The sequence below is a fragment of the Rhea pennata genome, chromosome 7 (assembly GCF_028389875.1).
Source record: "Rhea pennata isolate bPtePen1 chromosome 7, bPtePen1.pri, whole genome shotgun sequence".
Taxonomy (NCBI): Eukaryota; Metazoa; Chordata; class Aves; order Rheiformes; family Rheidae; genus Rhea; species Rhea pennata.
Genome location: NC_084669.1, coordinates 18906374 through 18931283, shown reverse-complemented (window position 1 = coordinate 18931283; position 24910 = coordinate 18906374). Strand labels below are relative to the sequence as shown.

Below are 24910 nucleotides of genomic sequence, written 5' to 3'. Positions count from 1 at the left end.
ACAGAGTGCTTTATTCTGTCTGCACAAAGCATGGACATCTAAGAGAGTTTTGAGGGTGATACTAGTTTTGACACAGCTGCATGTGTCAAAGAGAGATGAAAGGATGAAGGTAGTCTTGGATGACTGGGCAAGGGGAAGGTCAGGCAGTTGTCAAGTTATATTGTGTCTGTAGTTGTTAACGATGTGATCACTACTCAAATACTGAACTTGGTTCAGGCAACTGTGCTTCAAGGAGGGTACTGAAAAATTGAAAAGAGTTTATAGAAAAGCTAAAAAAATGATATAGGGCTTGGGAGAAATGCTTTATCGTGAAATACTGAAGGCACACTGTCTATTCAGCTTAGTAAAAGTAATGCTAAGGTGGCACTTCTAACAAGTAAACAAGACATATCTTAATATTTTCTTCGGTAATCTAAATGAAAACATTTGAGATAAAGTAACTGATACTCAAAAACAGAGCGTTGTTCAGTCTTGCAGATGAAAAGAAAATCAGAAAAAAAAGAAAATTTGCTAGCTACAGCCTAGCAAATGAGGTAATCAGACTAATTCAAACTACAGTTAAGGATTTTTTCTTTTTTACTAATTGGAACTACTAATGATTATGGTAGATTCTTCAGCATTGATAATTTTGAAAATCAGATAAGATGATTTAGTCCAACTAGGTCTGTTGAACTTCAGGTGGGAATTAATACAAGGAAGTACAATGGCCTGTTTTATGCAGGTCAGATTAAATGATCACAGTGGTCTTTTCTGACTTAATGTGTATTACAGTAAAGGTTGTGCAGTCAGTCTTTACTGTGGCATTTGCATGTTTAATTATACACAGCCCTGGAACAGAATGTTCTGCATACAATTACCTGAAATTCTCCAGAATTCAGATTGCTAATCCAGTAAAAGCAGAACACAGGGACATGCATATAGAGAAGGCTGTAGGATACTATTAGACTGTTAGTGTGTATATATAAAGTAAAAGATGGCCCTTATCCAAGGCAGAACCAAATACTATGTTTGCATAACGTGTTGGTGTCACTGTACGTTAGATATGTGCTTGACAGGTTTGTTTTCAGTACAGATATTCTTCCTAGTTTGTTTTGTATTAAACTCTTTTATTTTCTTCAAAAACAAACATATAAAAGAAGTGTTGTTTTAACAACAGATACAAAGATATATTATTTGTCAAAAGCAAACTGGCTAACATATAGAATGGTCCAAGAAAAGCTTTTCAGAGGAATCCTTTCTGAAAGAAGTAAGTCAGGTGTCAGTGAACTTCCCATATTTATTTTGTAAATAATAACATTAGCAAAAATAAAAATCGTGTGGTAGTGTATACTCTAGCTTTCCTAAAGTAATGCAAAAGTATATTCTGTGCAAGTAGAACTCAGAGGTGCATGTGAATCCTGAGAAATCAGGATTCTTATCTTTGAAGCTGCTACTTGGCTTTTTTTTGGCAGATTTGTTCATAGCATTGCTAGAAAATAAATGCTTTATCATAATCAACAGAACTCCTTGTTAATAACCGCATTCTTTAAGCCACCTCTGTACTATATTCCAGTGGTGTGCAAGAAACAGCATTGCCTCAAATGTAATCTTGAAGCTCCTTTAAGTGATACTCAGTTTGCTGTAAGAAAATGACACCCTCTGTACGGTCCACTTCTCTTTCAACATACCTCTGCTTTACCCATAAACTGAAAAATCAGAGCGGTGCTAAGTCCTTGCAGTCCTGTTGCCTAGTAGTGAAGCTACCTGTCTGCCTGGCTGTCTTCATGTACAGGTACTGTTAGAGAGCACTGGGTTTGGTGAGATATTCAGGTGTGCTTCAGAGGTTTGTAGAGCTCAGGCCCTAACTTAGTATTCTAAATTCAGCCTTTGAGAAAGGCTTTTGCCTGCTTGTTTTTTTGGTTTTTTTTTGACAAAAAAGACAACATTTTGCATATGTGATACAGTGATGCAGTGTTGATTGTAAGAGCTAAAAGTCATAGGTTCAAATCCCACAAAAAGTCAGCAACAGGGAAAATTGCTTGCAACAATTTCTAACTTATAGCCCTTCCTTTTGGATTTATATTTTATGCATAAAATTTCTGTATAAATACCTATTCCAAAGGTTTTTTTTACTTTTGATGTAGCACAGCACTTTGGTGCTAGCTGAAAGGACATTAAGAATATTCAGCAAATATGAATGGTAGCAAGTATCAGTGATGATGACACATCAAAAGATTATCATTTCCATTTAGTATATTCCCATTCTGACAAAAAGTTAATATCTTATTTTACTATAAATATCTATTGTAAGATCATGTCATTATTCTGTTTAGGTTCTTGCACTGTGCTTACTGTCATATAAACAAACACCTTCCAACAGTGTATTAAACAATGTGACTAACATCTGTCACGTGCTCTTAATATATCCTCCCCGCAAAGGGAGAAGCATGTGCTATAGACAGCCATCTTTTGGTAGACTTTTTGTGTTTGTTTGGGGTCTTGTTTGTGTTATTTTTGAGTACTATGTTAAAAGTGTGTATGTTGTCAACCCATCAATGAATCAATGCATAGTGTGACACAAAATTATTCCCATATGACTGCATTAACCTATAAGCAGTCTACAGACCGTGAGCTGGATGCCGTCTGTGTAAGTAGCTCATCTGGCACTCAGCCCACTCCCACATTCTGTCCATCTTTCAGAAGTGTGTACGAATGTTGGTCAAGCTGTACAACACACATCTGAATCTGGCCATGGAGAACTGGGAGAGTGTCCTTCCGGTTGTAAGGTAAATGCAAGCTCAGCTGCATCACTAGCATATGTATAAACTCTCACTACATCCTCGTAAGTCACTTGACTTAATGCAGCAGAAAGCTAGGACGCAACTAATTTTGTAAATTACTTTATTTAGCAATGTGATCAAGGAAGTGTTTTAGAGGGTTTTCATCAAATTAAGAAATACAAAAACTATAGAAAGCATCTGAATAGCAAAATATTTGTCATGAAGGGAGATGACAGTCTTTAATAGCTATCTTTAATGCTTTTGAACACATTTCATAGTCCTCATGATGGAGGAGGTCATGACTATATCTAACTTAGACACGGAATTTCCACATCAAAGATATGAGGTACAGCTTGATTTAATATTAGATATGTAGGCATATTGAAAAATGGAAGCCTATCTCATGATTAAAGGGATATGATTAAACTTGGTGATGGATTTTCTTTCTAATGTCCACTTACAAAGTGAAAATAATACTAGCAAGTACGGCGTAAAGGAAAACAACAATTTTCTTATCTTAAATTTTCTATTTGAGATTATTCGTTCTTTTCTTTTGAAAAGGGGCACACATTCTCCAAAAGCTTTGAGATTTGCAGTATAGCCATAAACAATAATGTACTCTTGCTTTAGGTAGTATAATTACATGTGCTCCCTTGGGTTTTGTGTTGTTTTAAATATGTTTGTGAAAGGTATGTTCACCCTTATGAAGATCACAATACTAATTATACCATGTATGCCATATGCCAGATCTTGCATTTTGTGTTGCTGTTTCAAATATGACATTGATTAATGAACAAGTTCTAGTGAAACACTAAGCAGTAAGAAAGCTGAAATCTTTTTCTGTACACCAGAACTGGAGCTAAATTTTAGCAGTCATTTCTAGGTAAGAAGTCTATAAACAACTGTTCTGTACTCTGGTTTTCAAAAAAAAAAACCCACTATGGACATCTAATACAGGAATTTAAACACTACATCTTCCATTAATATTTAAAATGAAAGAGATAATGATGATAGTATTAAACATTTTAATGTTTATTGTGAATCTGTGGTCAGGTTTTTTTGGCCATATTTATGCAGTGTGTTCCACTAAAGTTATTCAAGGCTTGAATGAATTAAAAAGTAAGAATTTAGGTTTGTCTTGGACACAAATTCATACTTACAGCAGTAAGTCTTCTGTCTCACTCCTTTTACTGCAGAAAAGAGATTTCTTATACAGTTGTTGCATTGCATAATACCTGGAAAGTATTTTATGCTCAACTTTTTCAAAATGGATTGTTTATTTTCTTGTGCAGAAGCCTTTTGGATGGTCTGCCTAAAGGTCGTGTTCCATCTATTCCTGTCTAGAATACCATATTCCTTTTATAGAGAAATTAGCTCTGAAAGATCATACTTGGCATTTGTCTGTAGTGAAACTGGAATTATTTTTTTGCTCTAACCTCCTAAGAGTTTTGCAGGTTTACTAACAGTGCTGTTTTGGGAATAGAGCAAAAAGGTAGCTGTTATTTTTACTGATACAGAGTCTGTGGGGATGTAAGCTGTCTAGCATTCCTCATGTGAGCTGTTTTCTTTCCATAACAATGCTTGAATCGTGCATGAAAACCTTTTTTCTTCATCATTTCTGCTCGCATGCTGTTAGTGAAATGAGTCAGACTCCACTCTGAAGTAAAGCATTCACTTGGATGCTCAGAAAGTTTTGAAGTGTTTTAGAAGACAGAGTAGGAGGTACTTACAGTACCTAACCATCCCCTTCTTGGAAGGTCTGAGGAAAGAACTATAAATAAGAATAGAAATTTGGCATTTTGTATGAATACTTTCTGCATCTGCAGTGATCATTGTAAGCTAACCATATACTCAAAGATAGAAGAACACCAATGAGATTGTATTGCAATCTTCATGGCTCCCAGATTAAGGGTATAACAGATTAGTAGACCAGAGGATCACTTCAGTACTTCGGACTACAGCTGAAAAAGGTCTCCTTTCAGGGTAGTGTCTCTATGCCTCCAGTACATCTTTTTTTTTTTTTTTTTTTTTTTTTTTTTTTTTTTGATAACATTGTGCTGGAATTTTCTCACAAAGGAATTTTTCCAGGAGTTAGGACCGACACTTTGTCCAGTCAGAGCTGGCAACCTACTGCAGGCACTGCTGATACCCTTTACTTCACATCTTTGCTCCTAACTGTTGGCACTTTGTGGTACTTGTGCCCGCATGAACTAGGATTAGGCAGTTCTGCTTTACAGGTGCACTTCTAACCACACTCCATAGAGTGTAATGATGGAGATACTCTCTTTAAACCTAGCTGCAGAGTATAATATATGTGTACTTGAATCTGTGATAATATTCTTTTTTTGGCCAAAAATATTTTCAGTTAGTTACAAATAGTAAATGAGACAATGTTTCTGTTTCAGCTATTGTTTATTTTAACTGTGTCTTAGAAATGAGTGGAACTATGCATTTTTATTTCCTTTTTACTAATATGTAGCTGTAAAGCAGTATCAGTACTAGATGTATAGTACCCAACAACTTCTTCGTCACAGCAGTGGTAAAAGCAGATTTAATTAAATTAGAAAGACATAAAAATAACTTGTTTCAGGAAGTCATGGAGGGAGTGTGTGGAATTAGGTTGTATAAATAGCCATATTCATGTTCATGAGATGTTAATAAGAAAAAGACAGATGAGCTGATGGGTCTGATTTTTTTATCATCTTAAATGGTCACTTACTTTTGCTTAAGCAATGCAAAAATGCAGTCAAAACAGTTTTGTTTCACTCACATTTTACATGTGTGTAAGATTATGCACACACACATACAATATAAGATATGGATTCCTGAATAATCCATCTTTTTATCTTCAATTATCTTAGCTTACAAAGTGTTATCCTGGCCTTAACATGATGAAAATTTGAGATTTATCTTTCTGATTTCTTACCACTCCTGTTCTAAAAGTAACTGCAAAAATCTGGACTATTTTCAGGAGTTAATAGCAAAATAAGACAGTATGTATATACAGTGTTCAGTATGACTATTTATGCAAAATAAAATCTCTCACCTCAGAGATCAGGTCTTAATTAAATGCATGTCAAATGAACTTTAAGATGAAGAGTAGTATTGTGATTAACATGTTGCACTGGAATTTTAGAGCTGGAGATTTAATTCCTAGGCATTCATGTCTGTCTCTGTTGCTCATATTAGAAATTTCATAGGTTACTCGCTAGAAACATTTTATTTTCTGCAAAATGAACTCAATAATGCATGCTTTTCTTCACACAGTTTAGGCTCTTTAGAGGAGATGGAATCTCAAATGTGTCTACACTGCAGCTGAAGGTGTATTTGCAGAATGGATATATTTGTAGTAAGTGTAATCTAGCCAGTTTTGTTAAACAGCAATAAAAATAGTGTCAAGTATTTCAATAAATGACTCCCAGCTTGACCTGGACCCATATGTGACTAGGGTGTGCTGATGTACTGCGTGTCCACTTCTGTTCTTACTAGACCTAGTTAGACTGAAGAGTAGAATTGCTTTTCTCTTTCCAATTTTGTTTTATTTTGCTCAGCTTTTGTTTTCTTCCTTTACCAAATTCTACCGTCAGCCTTCAGATTTTCTTCTGATTTGTTGTGCTGTAGAAGTAAGCTTTCAAATCTCTATCTTCCCTTGGCCTTCCCCGACGCAGATTCTTCTATTACCTACAAAAGACTGCTTGTACAGAAGGCATGCTTTTGTGGCTTTTCTGCTTACCAAAGCTGTTTTATGAGCAATACCATCTGACAGTCACTCCAAGATTCCCAAGAAGTATGATTTTCTTGGTGCTTTGAAAACAGCAAAATATAAACATAATTAAAATTTGGAAAAATAGAGATTTGCACAGATTTCCCTGCATAGCCCAGACCCTAAATGTAGTTTCCCTCTTTCTTATTCTGAACCTCCTCTGCCAAGATCCCATTTCCTGCATGAATTTCCCACTTCTGAAATTATTAACTTCTTCAGGAAATTTGGCTGTAAGTGTTGAAAGGTCAGGTAGTGCACTGAATATATAACTTAACTGATAAAGCAGAGTTCCATATTCTGCCACTTGAGCTTGTTGAGCTTTCCTCTTCAAAAAGTATTTAGTCTCCTGTTTCATATGACAAACACGGAATAACACCTGGCCCCAAAGCCATAATATTTTAAATACAAAATTAATATTCTAGAAGCTTACTGGTAAATTTGTTAATTATATTCTGTGTTAAATTTGGGTGTGTCTAACAAATGTAGCAATTTATAGAAGCAGGGGAAGGTAGGAGGAACAAGATGAAGGGAAAAGTTTGAATGATGGGAAAGAAGAGGGAAGCTGGGACATACAAAGCAGCTAGGAACCCAGTTTAACAGGACTGTGTACTTTTTCTGTTTTACACTATTCGAGGAAGGTTATGGTAATGGTAAATCTATCCTTAAATCATTTAGGATGTATGCTAGCTTCTTCATAATATAAAGTTATCAGACAAATCACAGAGTAAATGTGAGTAGACTCAGAGGTGCTCTGTAATATAATGATACTGATCTATCATGATTTTAGGAAAACCCCACAGCTGTGTGATGTTCACCACAATGGATCCTAGGGGTCAAGTCCCCCAACAATGCAGGCAAGCGAGTGACAGAGCCAGTACATGTTTGGGTGTCTCCCTGATATGAAGTGTGGATTTACCTGGAGCACCCACTCAGACTGGAGCTTGACACTGGCCCAGCTGTTCCCGTTCAGAAGATAAATTTGGTGAAATAGAAGTATAGAGCAGTGACACTAGGCTGTTAGCCTTCCTTGCATAACATCTCAGGCAATTGTACATATACCAAAATCCCTGTATTAAGAATGGCTAGATATGGCTAACCTACACATTTGTTAAATTTTTCACAATGTTTCTCTGCCTTCATTTTAGATGAACAATACCATACTTTTTGAGGGCAGTTTCATCACCATGGGTGTATTTTTTTTTCCCCAGATCAGTGTGTATATGTTTTTGTCATATCTCAGCACATCTTTTTTTTCCGTGCTGCAGTCTCAACAGGTCTCATCTCCATGGTCAGGAGACAAGACCGTGCAAGACCCCAGCATTCACTATGGCATGTACCTTCAATACGATTTAGACTTAACTGGACACAGGTAGCCTAGAATATACATACATATATATATATATGTATATATATAGTGAACATACAACAAACTGAGTAATTTTGATTAGTATTTCACAGAATCACGGAAATCTCGAGGTTGAAAGTGCTGCAGATCACCTACTTTCTAACCTCTTGCTCAAAGCAGGGTCACCTAGAGAAGGTTGCTCAGGACCACATCCAGTAGGGTTTTGAATATCTCCAAGGAGCCTCCACAACCTCTCTGGGCAACTAGTTCCAGTGTTCAACAACTCTTACAGGGAAAAGCTTTTTAATTTTTTTATATTTATTTATTTAATGTCCAAGTTGAATTTCCTGTGTTTCAAATTGTGGCTGGTTGCCTCTTGTCTTTTCACTAGGCACCACCAAAAAGAATCTAGCTCCGTCTTTTTTGCTTCCCTCCCTCCCCATCAGATATTTATGCACATTAGTAAGATTCCCCCTGAATCGTCTCTTGTCCAGGCTAAACAGTCCCAGCTCTCTGTCTCTCCTCATGTGACAGCTGTTCCATTTCCATAATCATCTTAGTGGGCCTTTGCTGGACTCACTTTGGTATGCCTACATCTTTCTTGTACTGGGGAGCCCAGAACTGGATGCAGTACTCCGCCTGTGTTCTTACTACTGCTGAATAGAGGGGAAGGATGACCTTCTTCAACCGGCTGGCAATGATCTTACCAACACAACCCAGGATTCTGTTGGTCTTCTTTGTCACAAGGGTATATTGGTGGCTCATGTTCAACTTGTGCAGCAGGACTCCCAGCTCCTTTTTTGCAAAGCAACTTTCCAGTCCGTGAGTTCTCAGCCTTCACTGTTGCATGGGCCTGTTATTTTGTCAGGTGCAGGACTTTACATTCTCCTTTGCTGAACATTATAAGACACCTGGTGGCCCATTTCACCAGCCTGTCAAGGTCCCTTTGCATGGTCAGACATTATTACCCCTTCATAAATCCATACTGACTACTCCCAATTGCCTTCTTGTTCTTACTACATTTGGAAATGCTTTCTAGGATTATTTGCTCCAACACCTTCCCTTTGGTTATACTCCCAGATTTTTTTTCTTGCCCTTCTTGATGATAGAGTGATGTTTGCTTTCTTCCAGTCCTCAGGAACCTCCCCTAATCACTGTGACCTTTCAAGGATAATCAAGAGTGGCCTGGCAATGATATCGGCCAGCTCCCTCAGTACTTTTTAGTGTATCCCATCAGATCTCATGGACTTGTGTATGTCTGCTCTGTTTAGATGCTCCCTAACTGGATTGTTCTCTACCAAGTAGGAGACTGCCTTGCTCCAGACTTTTCCACTGGTCTCATTTTTCCACCATCTGGGGTGGTGAAGAGTGGCCTTACAAGTAAAAACCGAGGCAAAGAAAGCATTGAGTATCTTGGCCTTTTCCATGCCCTTTGTTCTAGGGACACTACCCCATTCAGTAGTAGACTCATGTTTACCCTAGTCATCTTTTGCTGGTGATGTACCTGTAGAAGCCTTTCTTGCTGCCTTTCACATCCCTCACAATATTCAGCTTCAGATGGGCTCTGGCTTTCCTAATCTCATCCCTGCATGCTCATACAGTTTCTATAATATTCCTCCCATGTCACCTGACCCTGCTTTCACTTCTTGTATGCTTCATTTTTATGTTCGAGCTTTATCAGAAGCTCTTTCTTCATCGATGGAGACTTCCTGATGCCTTTGGTCAATTTTCTGTTTGTCAGGATGGACTGTTCTTGAGCTTGAAGGATGTGATACTTAAAAATCACCCCTCCCCTTTTCTTTCCTCTGTTCTCTCTTCAGGGCTATATCCTATGGGATTCTTCCAAGCAGATCCCTGACCAAACCAAAGTCTGTTCTGCTGAAGCCCAAGGTTGTGATCCTGTTTAACGCCTCCCTCCCACCTCTGAGGATCCTGAACACCATCATCTCATGGTCACTGTAGCTAAGGCTGCCCTCAGCCTTCACATCCCTGGCCAGTTCTTCTTTGTTTTTAAGAATTAGGTCCAGCAGACTGTCTCCCCTTGTTGGTTCCTTGATCCAGGAAGTTACCCTCAGTGCAATCCAGAAATCTCTATTGCTTGTGCCCTGCCCTGTTGCTCCTCCAGTAGATATCAGGGTGGTTGAAGTTGCCCGTGAGGACCAGGGCCTGCAAACATGAGCTTTCTTACAGTTGTCTGAAAAATACCTCATCTACCTCTTCTTTCTGACCCAGTGGTCTGTAGCAGACGCTCACCACACACCAGCATTTGGGGACTGCAAAATGAAAAATGTGTCCTTTTTTCTGCCTTGCAGTAGGAGGCAGGCACTCAAAGTGGTCAGGGGTTCTGAATTGCAGTTAGCCCACTAATTGCAATGGTGATGTTTCTAGTTGCATGTTTTCTGATGTTACTTCACAAGGAGCAGCCAATACCACCAAAATGCTTTGAAATGTCTGTGGTCCTGGATTACACTAAGTAGCTTGTAATGATCCCACAAGGCTATTGCTTGACTGATACTATAGGTAAGCTTGTTTATAAATACGGTGGTACTGTTGCCTTTAACACATGTACAGATTTCTTTTAAGTTCAGAGTGTAGGGTGAACTCTATTGTGTTTATCAGATGATTACAGCATCCCTTATAAAGTATTTTACATAAATTACTAATTTGGTACTCTTAGTCTCAACTGTATTTCAACAGAATTTTTATCAGCAAATTGATTTAAGTATTTGTCAAGATGAACAGGACACAGACTCCAAGATAACCACATTTTACAGGTTGAATACTAATACCCTACTTTGCTCTTCATGGTTGTTTTCAAGGTATAGGGTGTTCTGAAATAAAATTATCTTATGCAATCTGCAAATGTGCAGTTTATTATTGAACATTTTCAAAATTAATTGCTTAATAAAATGATGTCTTGACAGCTCAATATAAAGCACAGAGACACTTATGTCTAGACTTGGATGTTCTGTTAATTAATTGTGGAAGTCAAGAATGCTTTCAGTTTTTGTTTTGAGTGGATTAGGACTATTATATTCAGAAATTTGTCTTCAGAAAGTATTAGAAAATTTTCCTTAAATATACATATATATGGTTTTCAGAAGTGCACAGAGGTAGAATACACTTCAGGATCTATGGTAATTTTGAACCTGTACATGGAAGCACATACTTAAGTTATTCTGAAATCTTGAGGCCAGAATGCTTCACAGAATCACAGAATGGTTGGGGTTGGAAAGGACCACTGAAGATAATCTAGTCCCACTTGCCTACTCAAAGCAGGGTGAGCTACAGCATGTTCCTCTGGATCTTGTCCAGTCAGGATTTAAATATTTCCAAGGATAGAGATTCGACAGCCTCCCTGGGCAACCTGTTCCAGTGATCAAACACCCTCACTGTAAAAGAAGTTTTTGCTGATGTCTAAGTTGAATTTTCTGTGTTTTAGTTTGTGCTCAGTGCCTCTTCTCCTTTCCCTGTATTCCACTGAGAGGACTTTCGCGCTGTCTTCTTTACTCTCCTGCATCAGGTATTTATAAACATTGATAAGATCCCCACTGAGCCTTCTCTTGTCCAAGGTAAACAATCTCAGTTCCCTTGGCCTCTTCCCATACCATACGTGGTCCAGTCCCTTAATCATCTTTATAGCCCTTTAAGCATTTGTGGGATAAAAACCATAAAGAGCGGGAGAAAATGATGTGGTAGAGTAGCAGTTACCTTTTACTGTTTATGGTCAATATTTGCATCTTGTCTGACTAAGATTACTGTATTTTGTGGCTTTAAATAAGAGACCATTATCAAAGCAGTTGGGACCTTCATCATCTTTCGTCTATGCTAAATAAATTGCAATATTCTTTTAAGCAGTTACAAGTTTATTATTCTTTGGGCACTGAGTACCACTTAAACTGTCTCCTGTTTCCATCAGCACCAGTGGTTTGGGCAATAACTTCATTGAGAGATCATGTTCAGAGTGAGGATATCAGTTTTAAAATTAATAATATTGCAGTTGTTACTAAGTAGAAATTATGTTTCTGAACTTTTAGACAGGTGATCTTAGACTACTAACTTCAGGGCTGCTGGTTTCCTTCATCAAAATAAGTTGCTGTTTGTAGTTTATCTATTGCGAAACAATATACTGTCCATTTATTTTCTTTATAATAGTCTTTGTTACGTGAGTTTGTTAGCATCACATTAACTGTGGCACAAGCTGTAGTTTTCAGGAAACTTGTTGACCCTCTTTGAACTAAATTTTGTTAGTTGATCTTTATTGAATAAAGAACATCAGTGTAAAATCTTTATTAGTTTATTAGAAAGCAGTTTGAAGAATCTCACCTTGAGGTTTTCAACTGTTCCTGTCATTTTTTTACACTATCTACATATTAAAAAAGAGGAGGGGGCAGGAATTGCTTCCCCAGTACAACAGATACTGTGGAGAAAATCATAGAATAGATTTAAAGTATATTGGATAAAAGTGTAAATTGGCAGTCTCTATTTAAAGGTACTTGGTTTTGACCTATTTTGTAACAATGATTTTGGTAAGTGCTACTTAGTAAAAGACAAATAACCCCAAAATACATATTTTAGTTCCTTACTGATGAAGGCTTATGACAGCACCAGCATTTCTGATAAGTGTAAAAGACATAAGGATAAAACACTAGACAGCGTTCCAGATTTCTCAGCAGGAAAATGTAAATCTCCTTAATTTTATTCCTACTAAGCTATGGCAACTAAAGTCTTGTATTTAGATGTGAATTATTAAATAGACAGCATGATGATGATATGAGCAGGCTATGTGTTATATATATCAACAAGTTTGCATAAGCTCAATACCCTGTCAGAAATTCCTATTCCAGTCCATGTATTTGTGATAAAGGCAAACCATTTCAAGAGTATTATGCCTTTTATTCTTAAAAGCCTACCAAGGAAGAATATTAGATTGGGGAATGGAGGGAGATCTGCTGTATAAATTGATAGGTGAAACATTCTAGCTTTAGACCTGTAGAATGTAAGTGTATCACAGTATTGAAGAAAATAGCCATGTCTAAAAAACTTAGCGGAGTGTAAACAGGATGTAGAAATGTGGAAAGGTCAGATACTGTATGATTACAATTAGCACGGTTTATCATCTTCTTTAGAAAAATGTTTTTGAAATGTATTTAACTGGCAGCTCAATTCATTATCAATTGTGAAAGGTCTTGGAGAATGAGGGTTTTTATTTTAATTAAGTGGATACTGTAAAAAAAAAGTTGAGAACCTCAAGATGAGAGGAGATTGATGTGAAATCAATCTCCTCTCACCTCTTAGAATCCAAAGTGTTGGACAGTTAACTAGAGGATTTGGAACTGAAGTAGGACGGATTAGAAATAACAGTGAAGCACAGAACAATAGTAAAGAACGATGCATGCTCTCTGTTCATTTTATTACTCTTTTTTGAAATATAAAGCGTGACTGTTACACATACAGGTGCACTGCTGCATGGACTGACATACTAAGCTTGACGCGTGGGAGTAGTCACCCAATGACATGAGCTGAACTGGGGACTGGCATGGGCAGTGGGCATGCATAGTGGAGTATTAATGGTAGCGTTTCTACAATCAGGGCCTAAATATGAAATATAAACATAGTTCATTCACCATCTAAGTATAGATACATCTGCAATGGTATCTGCAGCAAGGCTTTGCCTGTACTATGCTGAACCACTGATTTCTTAGACTCAAAAGCATGTAAGCTCCTGAAGTATTGCTACATTTCTTACCATAATTTTCTTCCTACAGAATTTCCTAGCAAAGTTGTTCATGATTCTGCCTAATTGATGAGATTGGACAAGTTAGTAATTTGAGAACAAACTCAGAAATTATAGCTTTTTAAGAGCAGGATTGTGTATACTGTATTGTGGAGAGACTGTGTGTTGCTCTGTCCAGAGCCCCCACGGACATAGCTTAGTCAGCCAAAAGCCACGTGATCTCATCAGCACAGTGCTGAGCCCAAACTTCCAGGCATTACAGAGAGGAAGCTCAAGATGCAAGAGGGTTGGTAAACATGAGAGGGGTGGTAAACATGGTCTCACAGCTTTTGGTTGACTTAGTGCTCAGGCTGATTAAATGCACATCAAATCAGAATATCCTGTTTAAAAACAGTCTGAATGCCATGATTTTGTACTCATAATAAAATTTCAAACTTTTTTTTTATACTTGAGAATTACATTTTATAAATCAATGTTCTAGGAAACTCAGAAAGGTGATGACAATGTCAGATGTAGGCACTGCTTATGCAGACTTTCATGATGTACTGCAGTCACGGGGATAAAGTTGTTAAAGCACTGTCAACTTGCTAGGCTAATTTGACTTCATAACTGGAAAGCTATGGTCTGAGGAGTGATTGTTCGCTGGAGAATAGCTTCTGGCTAGAGTCCTGAACTTCTCTCTCCCTACAACTAGCATATTATTCGAATGAGGAATCAATTAAAAGTATCAGTTTTGTTTAATCTTTTTCCATTAGTATATTGGATAAAAAGTATTAATATTTCAAGATAAGGCTTTCAATAAAATGTTATCTGGAGCAACTCTCATCTGGTAACTGCTACAAGCATCCAAATGTTTAAAGAGCTTCTCTTTAAGCTTAATCTTAGGGAAATATGAAGATAATGGGATTTTATATATCTCAATAAGCCAAATTCCGCTGTGACTATAGTCATAACCTGATGGACTAGATCATATGGACCCTGGGGCTTCACAGAATTTGACTCAATACATATGCCAAATTGTTGCTAAAAAAAAAATCATATGTGTATGTGAAGCCAAGGCTGCAATATCTTGGTCTGCCCTCTGTTTTCTCTTAATTTAACCCGAGAAAACATTGTATATTTATTTTAGGAAGCTAAAAAAAAATGAAATTCATTATTCTCTATATTAGGCTTCTTCCAATTAAGTCTACTGTTTTAATTGGCAGACAAAGTGATGGTTCCCATGAATGAGACTTCCTACACAGTTCAAATGAAATGGAGTCCATCCTACATTTTTTTAATGAAGTTAAAGGTTTTATTCATCAGAGAGCTGGAAACACAGCTTCTGATGAAAACTGATTAAAGGACATTTTGAATATCATTAATTTATCTTGTAAAAGATGAGGCAATATGGTTGCTACTTTTCTGTTTTGTTTTGACCCTCTTTGTTTGCTAGTTGTGCCATCATAACTGGCATGAGTAGATTTCCTGAGGATTGTTTTTGCTGAACTTACTGGAGTTGTAAATTTGTTTTTACTTAAGATCTAGTAGCAAGTCTTGTTTTTAATTTGTAGTGCAAGTTGATTGCATAAGTATAATTGTGAAGCTGTTTGACAAGTGAAATAAAATTTGGTTTGTATTCTTACCAGTTTTCAACTGCAAGAAACAAGTAACAGTTTTAGAGGGAGTCATTGGAAGGTTCTTTTTTTATAGTTTGTTTTTTCATCTTCAAGCGATTGAAAGATGACCCTGTCGTGCAAAACTGTTTGAATAATTCACATTATTGTATAGCTGAGCTGCATGATATGTTGATGTAAATAGCTTTGATATTTTCAGAGAAAAAAATCAAGAAAAATAATTTGCAGTAGCAAATGAAAGAAAAAATATAATGCTGACAAAAGCTTAGGAATTTTTTTTTAAAGAAAGTAACTGAATTACAGCAGATAGCCATTAGAATGTCTTACAGAAAAGTATAAATTTTGTTGAGAGCTGAGTAGAAAGTGTGGAACATATGATTATGCTGATAGAGAGCTACTTTTTCTCTGGAAGGATAGATACTGAGTTGACAAAGAGTTTGCCCAGTGACCCACAGCTACTGGATATCTGTGGAGGAGAATCAGTCTTGCCCATGCAGGCAGCAGCTCTATTCAGGCTGGCCTGTTCAGGTTACTTGAATTTGAATTTTTCTGATAATGTGGCTTTGACTGTCACTAATTATTTTTACCATTGTGCAGTAGCAAGGAGACTTGAGATGTTAACTGCTGAGTAGATTTTCTCTGAAAAAGCCACAGAATAAGCAGGTTATAATATTGTAGAGAGCAGAGTAAGAGGAAACTGAACTGGCAATACAGATAAGTAGTTAAGAAGTATTAGAGATTGTACAGTAATAGCAATGGCAACACAGGTGTGACTTCCATGAGTTCAGAGAAAGTCTAACAAATGATGCAATGGCAGTGAAGTAACTAGATGACCAAAAGTAATTCTGAGCATGCAAGATCACTGTGGTGCACGGAAAGCAGCCGATTTAGAACCAAGTTGGGTTGTTTAAAATTATGGGTCATCTTTAAGCTGTTACCAAAGTGTAAGTGTGATGTTTACTCACTGTAAGTACTTCCATACAACTGCTATAAATTTATAGAAAACATAGGACTGTAAAGGACTACTTTGGTCATTGACTCTGGTTCCCCACAATCACAGGCAACTGTGAAGTAATGCCTACTCCGTTCCAGCCTACAGAACGTACCACAAGCCACAAAACATTTCTTCAACACTCTGTAAAAATCTAAAGTAGACCTAATGTAGTACAGAAGACCAAAGCCCACAGAAACTACTGTGTGCCATAAGACAAAAACAAGAGCGATTAAAGATACCACCAGTATTTTAGGTTCCTGCAGTTCCTAACCCCACCTCAGATCATTGTTTTAATACTGAGCACGTAGGCAAACGGATGCTCAAAAGCCTCTTGATTATACAGGTTTGCACCCTGCCTGCTGTTGCATCAGTATCTGTGAGCGATCTCTGATGGTTCAAAGGTAAACCTCCCTCGCTCTCCACCTTGTCACCAAAAATCAATTACATATGAAGAGGAGAAAAAATACTTCTGTGGCCCAATGCTAGGTTCTATGCCATAATGAAGGACTGTCTGTGAAATCAAAATAATGTCAGTTAGGTCATTCTCACATGAAGAATTAGCTTGGCTGCATGGCAGTTTATTCTGTTAAAATTTTGGTGTGTTTAAAAAACAGAAAGCAAGCTGCAGGCGATCGTAGTTCACACAGTTGGACATTAGGGTTACTGAATTGCATATATGAAAAGCAATATTTTAACGATTTGTACCATTTTCTTTGGGAAGTTTCTGGTAATGTTTGTATGTGATGCATACAGTCATGCCTTTTAAAACTATTTTTCAAAATAAAAATACAAAATAGTGACAAAATGATCAAGGCGACACAAGGGAAATATTCTTTTAAACTATAGCTATCACGCCCATTTCTTAAATTTACAGCTGCTTTTAGCTGAATAGTTTGAATTCTTCTGTGATAGACTGGTATTTTTAAATTTGCAATAACCATGAGGATTATAGCCACAGTTCTTAAAACTTCGTAAACTGCAGGGAGGTATGTCAGGCTGGTCTGGAGATCTTCCCTCTCAGTATGTTTAATGGTCAGCTGGTAATATGTTCAAAAATAGAATTTTTTTTTTTCCTCCTCAGCCTCTGCCTACAAGCGTCTAAAATTAAGTTGTCTCCTTCATGCTAGTGGCCATTTCTATTCTATTTTATTTCACAATTACAATTTGTTTTCTTGCTGTTACAGTCTCCTCCTTGCACCGCTACAATCTCATTCCTTGTTTTCTGTGATTCTCTGACCAGGAAGAGAGTGTGAACTAATCTGTATTTCAGTGTGTCAGGAAAATGTATCACAATATGTATCTGCCCATTTTGCCCTTAGTAGAATCACTAATTTGATTCTCTTTCCTCTAGCAGCAGCCAATTATTAAAAAACCTGTCGAAGCTTACTTTAAGATTTCTCTTACTTTTTCAAAATTGTTTGAAATTAGTTCAACAATTTAGAAAGCTGGAACACTGTGACACAATTTTGCCCTACTCTAAAGATGTATCTTGAATGGATTTTTCTTATTTACATGTTTAATTGTCAATGGCATAATAATACAGAAGTGGGCATTTTGGAACCGGCTTTGCTACTTAATTTTAGAATACAGAAAGAGAATGAACATAACGAAAGAAATGCTGTCTGTATCACAGAAGTGTTACTATATGCTAATCTAATCTAATTAGCATCTAATACAGAGATTAGTAGGAATGAAAGGAAGTCCTCATGGTAAAAACACAAAACACCACTGATAGAAACGTAAAGAAACTTTTCAAGAATATGAGTTGGGGGCAAGAATGGTTTAATTCCTACCATTTCCTAGCAAATCTTAACACTGAGCAGAAATATCATACATGATCCCAAGATAATGGTAAAGACAGTGATAATAATAGCAAAAGTTAAATTAACTTTATTTTTTACTAGTAAATTATTCATACGCATGGGGAAGGCACAAGATGCAGCAAAGGTAATTCCAATTGGAGGTAAAGAAAAAAATTCACAGTGAGGATTGCCAAATGCTGTGACAGGTTGCCCAGAGAGGTAGATTAGCCATCCTTAGAGATATTCCAGGCTTGCTTGGACAAGGCCCTGAGCAGTCTGACTTAGCTTTGAAGTTGGCCCTGCTTTGAGCCAGGCCCTGGGCTGGTGGCGCCCAACGGTTCCGTCCAGCTTAAAGTAGTGTATGATTCTTTTCTAGTTACTGCTCCATTGGGTAGGGGATGTAACATTGGAAACAGAAGATCCCAAAGAGGTTATATTTTAGTATGTTTTCTTACCTGAGTAAATATGCCATAATTTCAAGTAAGTTCTCAAGATTTAGAAGTCATAGCTGTCAGAATAAAATGGCATTTCCATCAGAACATCTAAAGATTCAGTGTTCAGTAAAGATGAATGCTGTAGCTTTCTTCTGAATACCATTCGGATTGCTCCACACTACCTATTAAAAAATGTAGGGGTTTTTATCACTACTTTTTTTTTCCTTTATTTTGTAAGGCTTGTGGGAATCTGTGTGTGTAATTACCACAACTGCTGCTCAATTATTACTATATGAGCTAAACAGTAGAATAATACTGTATCTATAATGTGCTTGAATAGAACACTGGATATCCATTATTGTGTAAACACAAACCTAGCTGATAAATTTGTTTAGAAAATGTTTTTTTCAATAGGGAGATTTGATAAACAAAGTTCTGAAATACTCAAATTGGAATCCAAATCTTACAGGTCTCAGTCATTTCAAAACAGCTGAGAAAGCATCAGCAGTTGCTTGTTTTAAATGCATGTACATCAATTTAATATTGCAGTAGTCCATATTCAAGCAGGGCAACTCTCATGCTCATTCTGAAAAATGTCAATTGCTGCTAAATTGACAAAATATGACTACTAATTAAAATACTCAGTTTGATAAGTAAAATTGTAAGTTATATGAACAAGAATTTTTCTTCACTATCCTAGGAATACATTTCATAAGGAGTAACATTCATTAAAAAATGCTGCTTTTCAGTAGTGCAGTACTTTCTGCAATTTCCACTTTCAAGTACGTGCATCCTCAGTGTCTTAATTTCATTTCAGAATTTTTAAAGAAAAAAATTAACATCATAGCTTGTGAGGATGACAGATTTTCAAAATTAAAAACATTCCCAAATGGGAATTATTGGCTGTCCACAATGTAAGAGAAACAGCTTTAGAAAACTGGGTCTTAGGTGTCTTCTTTTCACATACCTAAAGAAAAGAATGATTGAAAGTATTCATAAAATTTTACATGTTCTTCTTTATATTTTACTCAATATTTAAATTAAGAACACTTTACTGTATTTTTTCATCATATATTTTGTGTCTTTTAGAATTCAGTATTCTCTAATGTAAACTTGGCAGAGTATGCGGTATGGTATAATAATGGCAAACAGTAGTTAACAGTGAAAGGCCAAAACTATCAAAATACAACTCTGTTAAATAAACTATAGCACGTGCTGCTGCTTCACAAGGCTCTTAGCTTCATAAATGCTTGCTCATATTGTGGGATCGCACCTCAAGATGAAAATTTTATTAGAAAAAAATACACACATTCTGTTGAATTATTGTACTTCAGATTTATCATGGACTCACCACTGAGCTGTAGCTTTAATTATAAAAGTTTTCAATGCACCTGCCTCAGCCCTGCAATTGGACTGATGTCCACGGAGAGGGACTGGAGGGTAACTACTCCAGAAGCAGACCGGGGGGCAGGAGCCGCCGCGGCCTGCGCAGCTGCGGCGGTGGCAGCACCTAGCCGGGGAACAAGGCGGGCAGAGCAGGAGGGCCAAGGCAAAATGAGCGTTTTGAATGTGGAATAGAAGAGCAAGCACCTCGCACAGCAATTGTTATGAGCTGGTATTGCAGTTAATACAGGAAATCCCTCGCCCTGTTTGTTAAAGTAAGTTTAAGAGAAATTTTATAGAAACAGTGCAACTGAAAAGTACCACGAGGGCAGCTTTAGTTTCATTAATACTTTCCCGATAACAGCGTATTTTTACGAACGGGGGAGCAGCCGCAGAGCGCTCCCCGGCGAGCCCCGCTGCCGGGAAGCACACGTGTCGCGGTTTGTGGCGCCTGGGCCTAACTTGCTGCACTTGCTCTCGGAAGCCCGGGTGAGGGAGGCAGAGGGAGCGGCCCTGAGCACGAGCCCCCGGGGCAGGAGCCGAAGTTACTCCGCGGGAGCGCGGCGCCGGGAGCGCGGCTCGCAGCCCGCCCTGGCCCGCGGGGCCGCGCCGGCAGCGGCGCTACCTGCCGCCGCCAGCTCCGGCGCCCCGGCCGCGCCGCCGCCGCCCTCCGCCTCTCCCCGGCACGGCCGGGGGCACCGGCCCCGCCCGCCCGGCCGCGGCGCGGCGCGGCGCAGCGCCCCGGAGCGGCGCCGCGGGCTGTGGCGCAGCAGGGCTCGGCCGGGGAGCGGCGCCTGCGCGCCCGCCCCGGGACCGGCCGCGGCGGCCCGGCGGGGCGGGAGGCGGGCGGCGGCCGCGCTGCCTGTGCCCTTGCCCTTTCCCTTTCGCTGGGCGCCCGCCCGAGCCCGCGGGGCTCCGCCAGGTAGGCGGGGGCGCCGCGCTGCGCGGGGCCGCCGCGGAGGGGGGCGGGGGCGGGCACGGCTCCCTCCCGCGGGGCCCCGAGGCCTGCCGGGCCGGGCCGGGCCGGGCCGGGCCGGGCGGCGCGGGCGGCCCCGGCACCTGTCAGCGCGCCCCCGGCCCGCGGCGGCCCCGCGGGGGCGGGCGTGCCGCCTCGGAGCGCGGCTCCCGGCGCCGGGCGCGCAGTTGCTGTTACATAAATAACACGCGGGAGCCTGCGCCAAGTTTATGGCGACACTTGTCCGCTGGGGCACGGTCATCGGTGTCGTTCCGGCAGGTTCACGCGCCTCTCTCTTTCCACCTGTGTCGCAGGTATGAAAATGGCTCACCTGACGCTGGCGCGGGAGTTAGGAGCCCTGTCCCTGTGAGACCGCCAGAATTTCGATCCAATGCTTGGGGAAGTCCGGTCGCACGCAGCAGCAGAGCAGCTCTTGTGAACTGCAGGCGTCTGCACCTCTCGGATTTGCTACTCGGGCCCGGAGCACTCTGTCAGCATTCCCTACCCCACGAATGGCTACTCAGAGGAAGCACTTGGTGAAAGATTTCAATCCTCATATCACCTGCTATATCTGTAAAGGTTATCTTATCAAGCCAACTACAGTAACTGAGTGCCTCCATACATGTAAGTAGCACTTTGCAAAACATCTGTCCTTTGTAAGTAAGACTTCCTTGAAGTGTTACATTCTGTACTGGGTTTTGTTTACTTATTAAGTGTTGCATGGAATGGTATGAAGTCTCTGGTGGGGTGACCTAGTCAGTAGTCTGCCATTTGGCTCATCTTGAGAGCATGTCTACTCTGCTTAGCAGCATGCAGGGTGAAGATACCCCTTTCCTTTCCCCATGCTAGTGGTGATTGTGCTGGCTCCAGAACCAAGCATAAATCCCTGTGCCCTGCTGATCAGAGGTAAGATCATTAGGTTGGGTGTGGTATTTTGATAATAGAACCAGGCTGCTATTGAAACTTAATGCACGCTGCCAACAGGTGCAGATGCACCAGTTTGGTCAGCACTAGCATACATGTCTCTGTATTGCATTGCGTTCAGTGGCGCAGTGCATAGACGCGCTTGGAGGCTGGCAGAGCGTTTTTGTAAGGAGTAGATCTCTTTGAATGAGACTGGCTCTGGAAAGGCTATTTAGGTTGCCTTATGCTTATTTGGATTACAAGAGTTATTCTATTCCAAAACATTAATGTGAATGATGTTAAGCATACAAATGGTCCTGTCAAATTCAGTGGGCCTGCTTGTATGAGGTAAATTACTTATACACTTGAATTTTTCAGATTTGTTCCTGAATAGAAAATGGTTTGTTTAGAATGTCTTGAGAGTTTGGCATCTTTCCAAATAAGTCTGAATCCTCTTAAAAGAAGAGTAGCAAAACCATACACTTTCTGGTAGTTTTCCAATATGTAAACCTTTAATAAATCTTAGTAAGAGCCTTTTATTAGCATTTCCTGACATTTTTGTGCAGTATTGTTCTTCTTGTTACTGCTAATTTTTGGATTATGGTAATTATGTCTCTAGTATATCAAGAGCATAGAAAATTAAAACATATCATTCCTGTATGTTGTTCATAGTATATTATTGTTTAGCATTATAATAATATTATTTTTAACTTAGTGTTTTTAGTCTATTTTGAACTGAATTTTTTTGAAGTCTCCTGTCAGCCAAGAGTTATAAAATGTTCTGGGCTATTACTCTTCTGCTTTGGGTTATTTGGTAAAGGAATTTTTAAGTTTAGGAGGAGACAAGCAAAAAGTTCTTACAACAACTTTAAATAAAATGGGAGAGAAGTATACTAGCGATTACTAAATGATTTTTCATTTGGAAATGGAAAAGTTACAGCATTAAAGTTCTTTTTTAGTGACTTTTTTAAAGGTTGGGAAGAGGCAAATATATTGACATCAAAAATCAGTTCAACCTTTGACTTATTTTTATTATGGTATCCTTCTGTCTAGATAATTCATTTGTTTATTTACTTTTGTTCCCATTACAAAACAATAATGGCAAAAGAAGCATTTTTTTTTTCCTCAACAACATCTGTTGCTCTTGCCCACTTGTAGATTTTCGCTGAGGAGCCAGACAGCTCTATTACTGCCTGGTTCCCAACTCTACAACCAGCTTAGTGCAAGTGAAGTTTATCAAGCTTCTGTATGGTTGCAGAGGTCTCCCCACACAAAAACTGTAACATATTTGGTCATTAACTAGAAATGCAGAAAGTTAGGTGACCTTTCTTTAAAAGTAATTTTTGTTGCCAAAATATGAAGTTTATAATGCTGGAAAGGAAAATGAGACATTTCAAATGTCTCAGATTACTAGTACTGCATGTACTAGTAATTGCCATAATTCAAAAAAGTGTTGTATGAATGACCAGAATCTGCAGATATTAACAGTTTAAGAAGCAGAGTATAGTCATTAAGTAACTAGAACACAATTTATTGCTCTGAAAGAGATGAAAAGCGTGTATTCATGTACATGCTCTCTGGTAATCATATAAGAGCTATTGTGATCAATAGTAAGCAAATTGATCAGTACTTAATTTCATATTTTCTGTGTTTGCAGAAAAAGTTAAGTAGTGAAGTAAGTTCTGCACTGAAAAATGTGTACCTTTTTAATGGTACTGATGAGGGCTTTGGAAACTTTGGATGGACAATTGAAGCCCAGCTCTTACTGGGAAGAGTAAGAGCAGGTTAGGCTTCTGCAGTGCAGACTGTTTGTACCCCCTCTGGAGGGAAATGCTTATAATTCTGTAAGAATAATTAGTTGTTTTACACACTCAGTACTTTATGGTTTTGCTTCTTTCAACAGAATGATTTTGTCTTATGGACTGAGACCTCTTTTTCTAGTCTGTTACACAATTGTCAAAGATATTTAAGAACTACTGGCTCAAGCGGGCTAGATGTGAGCTTGGGGATATGTCCCGTTGTCTGTCTCCTGAGTCTCTCCATTGTTTAGCACAGTGTGAGCTTATAAAACTTGAAAAATAAACTCTTCTCAGGAACATTCTTTAGTGTCCTAAAATATATCAGACTGTTTATATGATCATAGAAATGTTGGCTGCAAGGGAGCTTTGGAGGTTTTCTAGGCCGACCTCTTATGTGGAACAGGTCTCTTGCCAACAGTAGACCAGGTCAGCCATGGCTTTGTATGGTTGAATCTTAAATTCCAAGAATGGAGATTGCACAACCTCTCTGAATAACCATTTCCACTGCTTCCCTGTCTAGCTAGTGAAAGAGTTTTTCTGGATGCCCTACCAAACCACAGCTTGTGACCACTGCTGCTTGTTACTTTGTGACTACCAAGAAGAGTTTGGTTCTATCACTGCTGTAACTACCCTGCAGATGATGAGGCTTTTACTAGATCACCTATTAGCCTCAGTAGTGGTAGCTCTTGGTAAATCTCTTGATTATTCCTGATTACCTTGTTGTCCTTCACATATATGGAAATCGATTCCAAGGGAACATGATCTACCATCTTTCCAGGGAGTTAGGGGAGGCTATTTGGCTATATTTCCTTGGGTCTTTCTTCTTGTCTTTCTTAAATATCGCACAGATTAAATAGGTCATGACACTATCCTTCTGTAGTCATCAGGGATCCCCCATAACCACCATCATTTTTTATCAGTGACAGAAAGCAGCCTCACATCTGCCTCAGCTCCTTCAGCTTAGTGAATCCTGTCTGGCTTACAGATTTGAATACATCCAGCTTCTTTTGGTAGGCCCTAACCTGCTGTTCCCTGGATATTGGTTGTCCCTCTCCTCCTCAAATCATGCTGGTGTGCATGGAGATTTGGGATCAGGCTCTGCCTATGAAGACCAAGGCAAAAAAGACATTAAGGACTTCAGATCTTTTCATATAATCCATCCCTGAATTGTCTCCCTCATTCATCAACAGACTCCAATTTTCCCTGAACTGCTTTAGTACTTCTACTAGCCTGCTTGTAGAATCTCCTTATATGCCTCGTTAGTTTTAGCTCTGACTGAGTTCTGGCTTTCCAGGTTTTATCCTTAAGTATCCTTTTGTTGGCCATTCTTGTTTCCACTTGAATATGCTCTGATTTTGCATATTTATAATGAATCTTTTGCACCAAGAAGTTCTGCCAGAATTCCCCATACAATGGGCTG

The 24910-nt window shown here is 38.9% G+C and overlaps 1 protein-coding gene across 6 annotated transcripts in view; it reads left to right on the top strand.

The window, feature by feature from the left end:
- Positions 1-24910, top strand: part of PCGF5 (polycomb group ring finger 5) — a 78049-nt gene that overhangs the window by 14472 nt on the left and 38667 nt on the right. For 3 of the 6 annotated variants that reach the window (XM_062579607.1, XM_062579608.1, XM_062579603.1), the window contains exons 1-2: positions 20655-20755; positions 21103-21412. In XM_062579607.1, coding sequence (XP_062435591.1) covers positions 21301-21412 — 112 coding nt within the window. In that variant the 5' untranslated portion in view covers positions 20655-20755; positions 21103-21300. Of the gene's footprint in view, positions 1-20654; positions 20756-21102; positions 21413-24910 lie in introns of those variants that run through there. The other 3 variants (XM_062579604.1, XM_062579606.1, XM_062579605.1) reach the window with 1 other exon arrangement.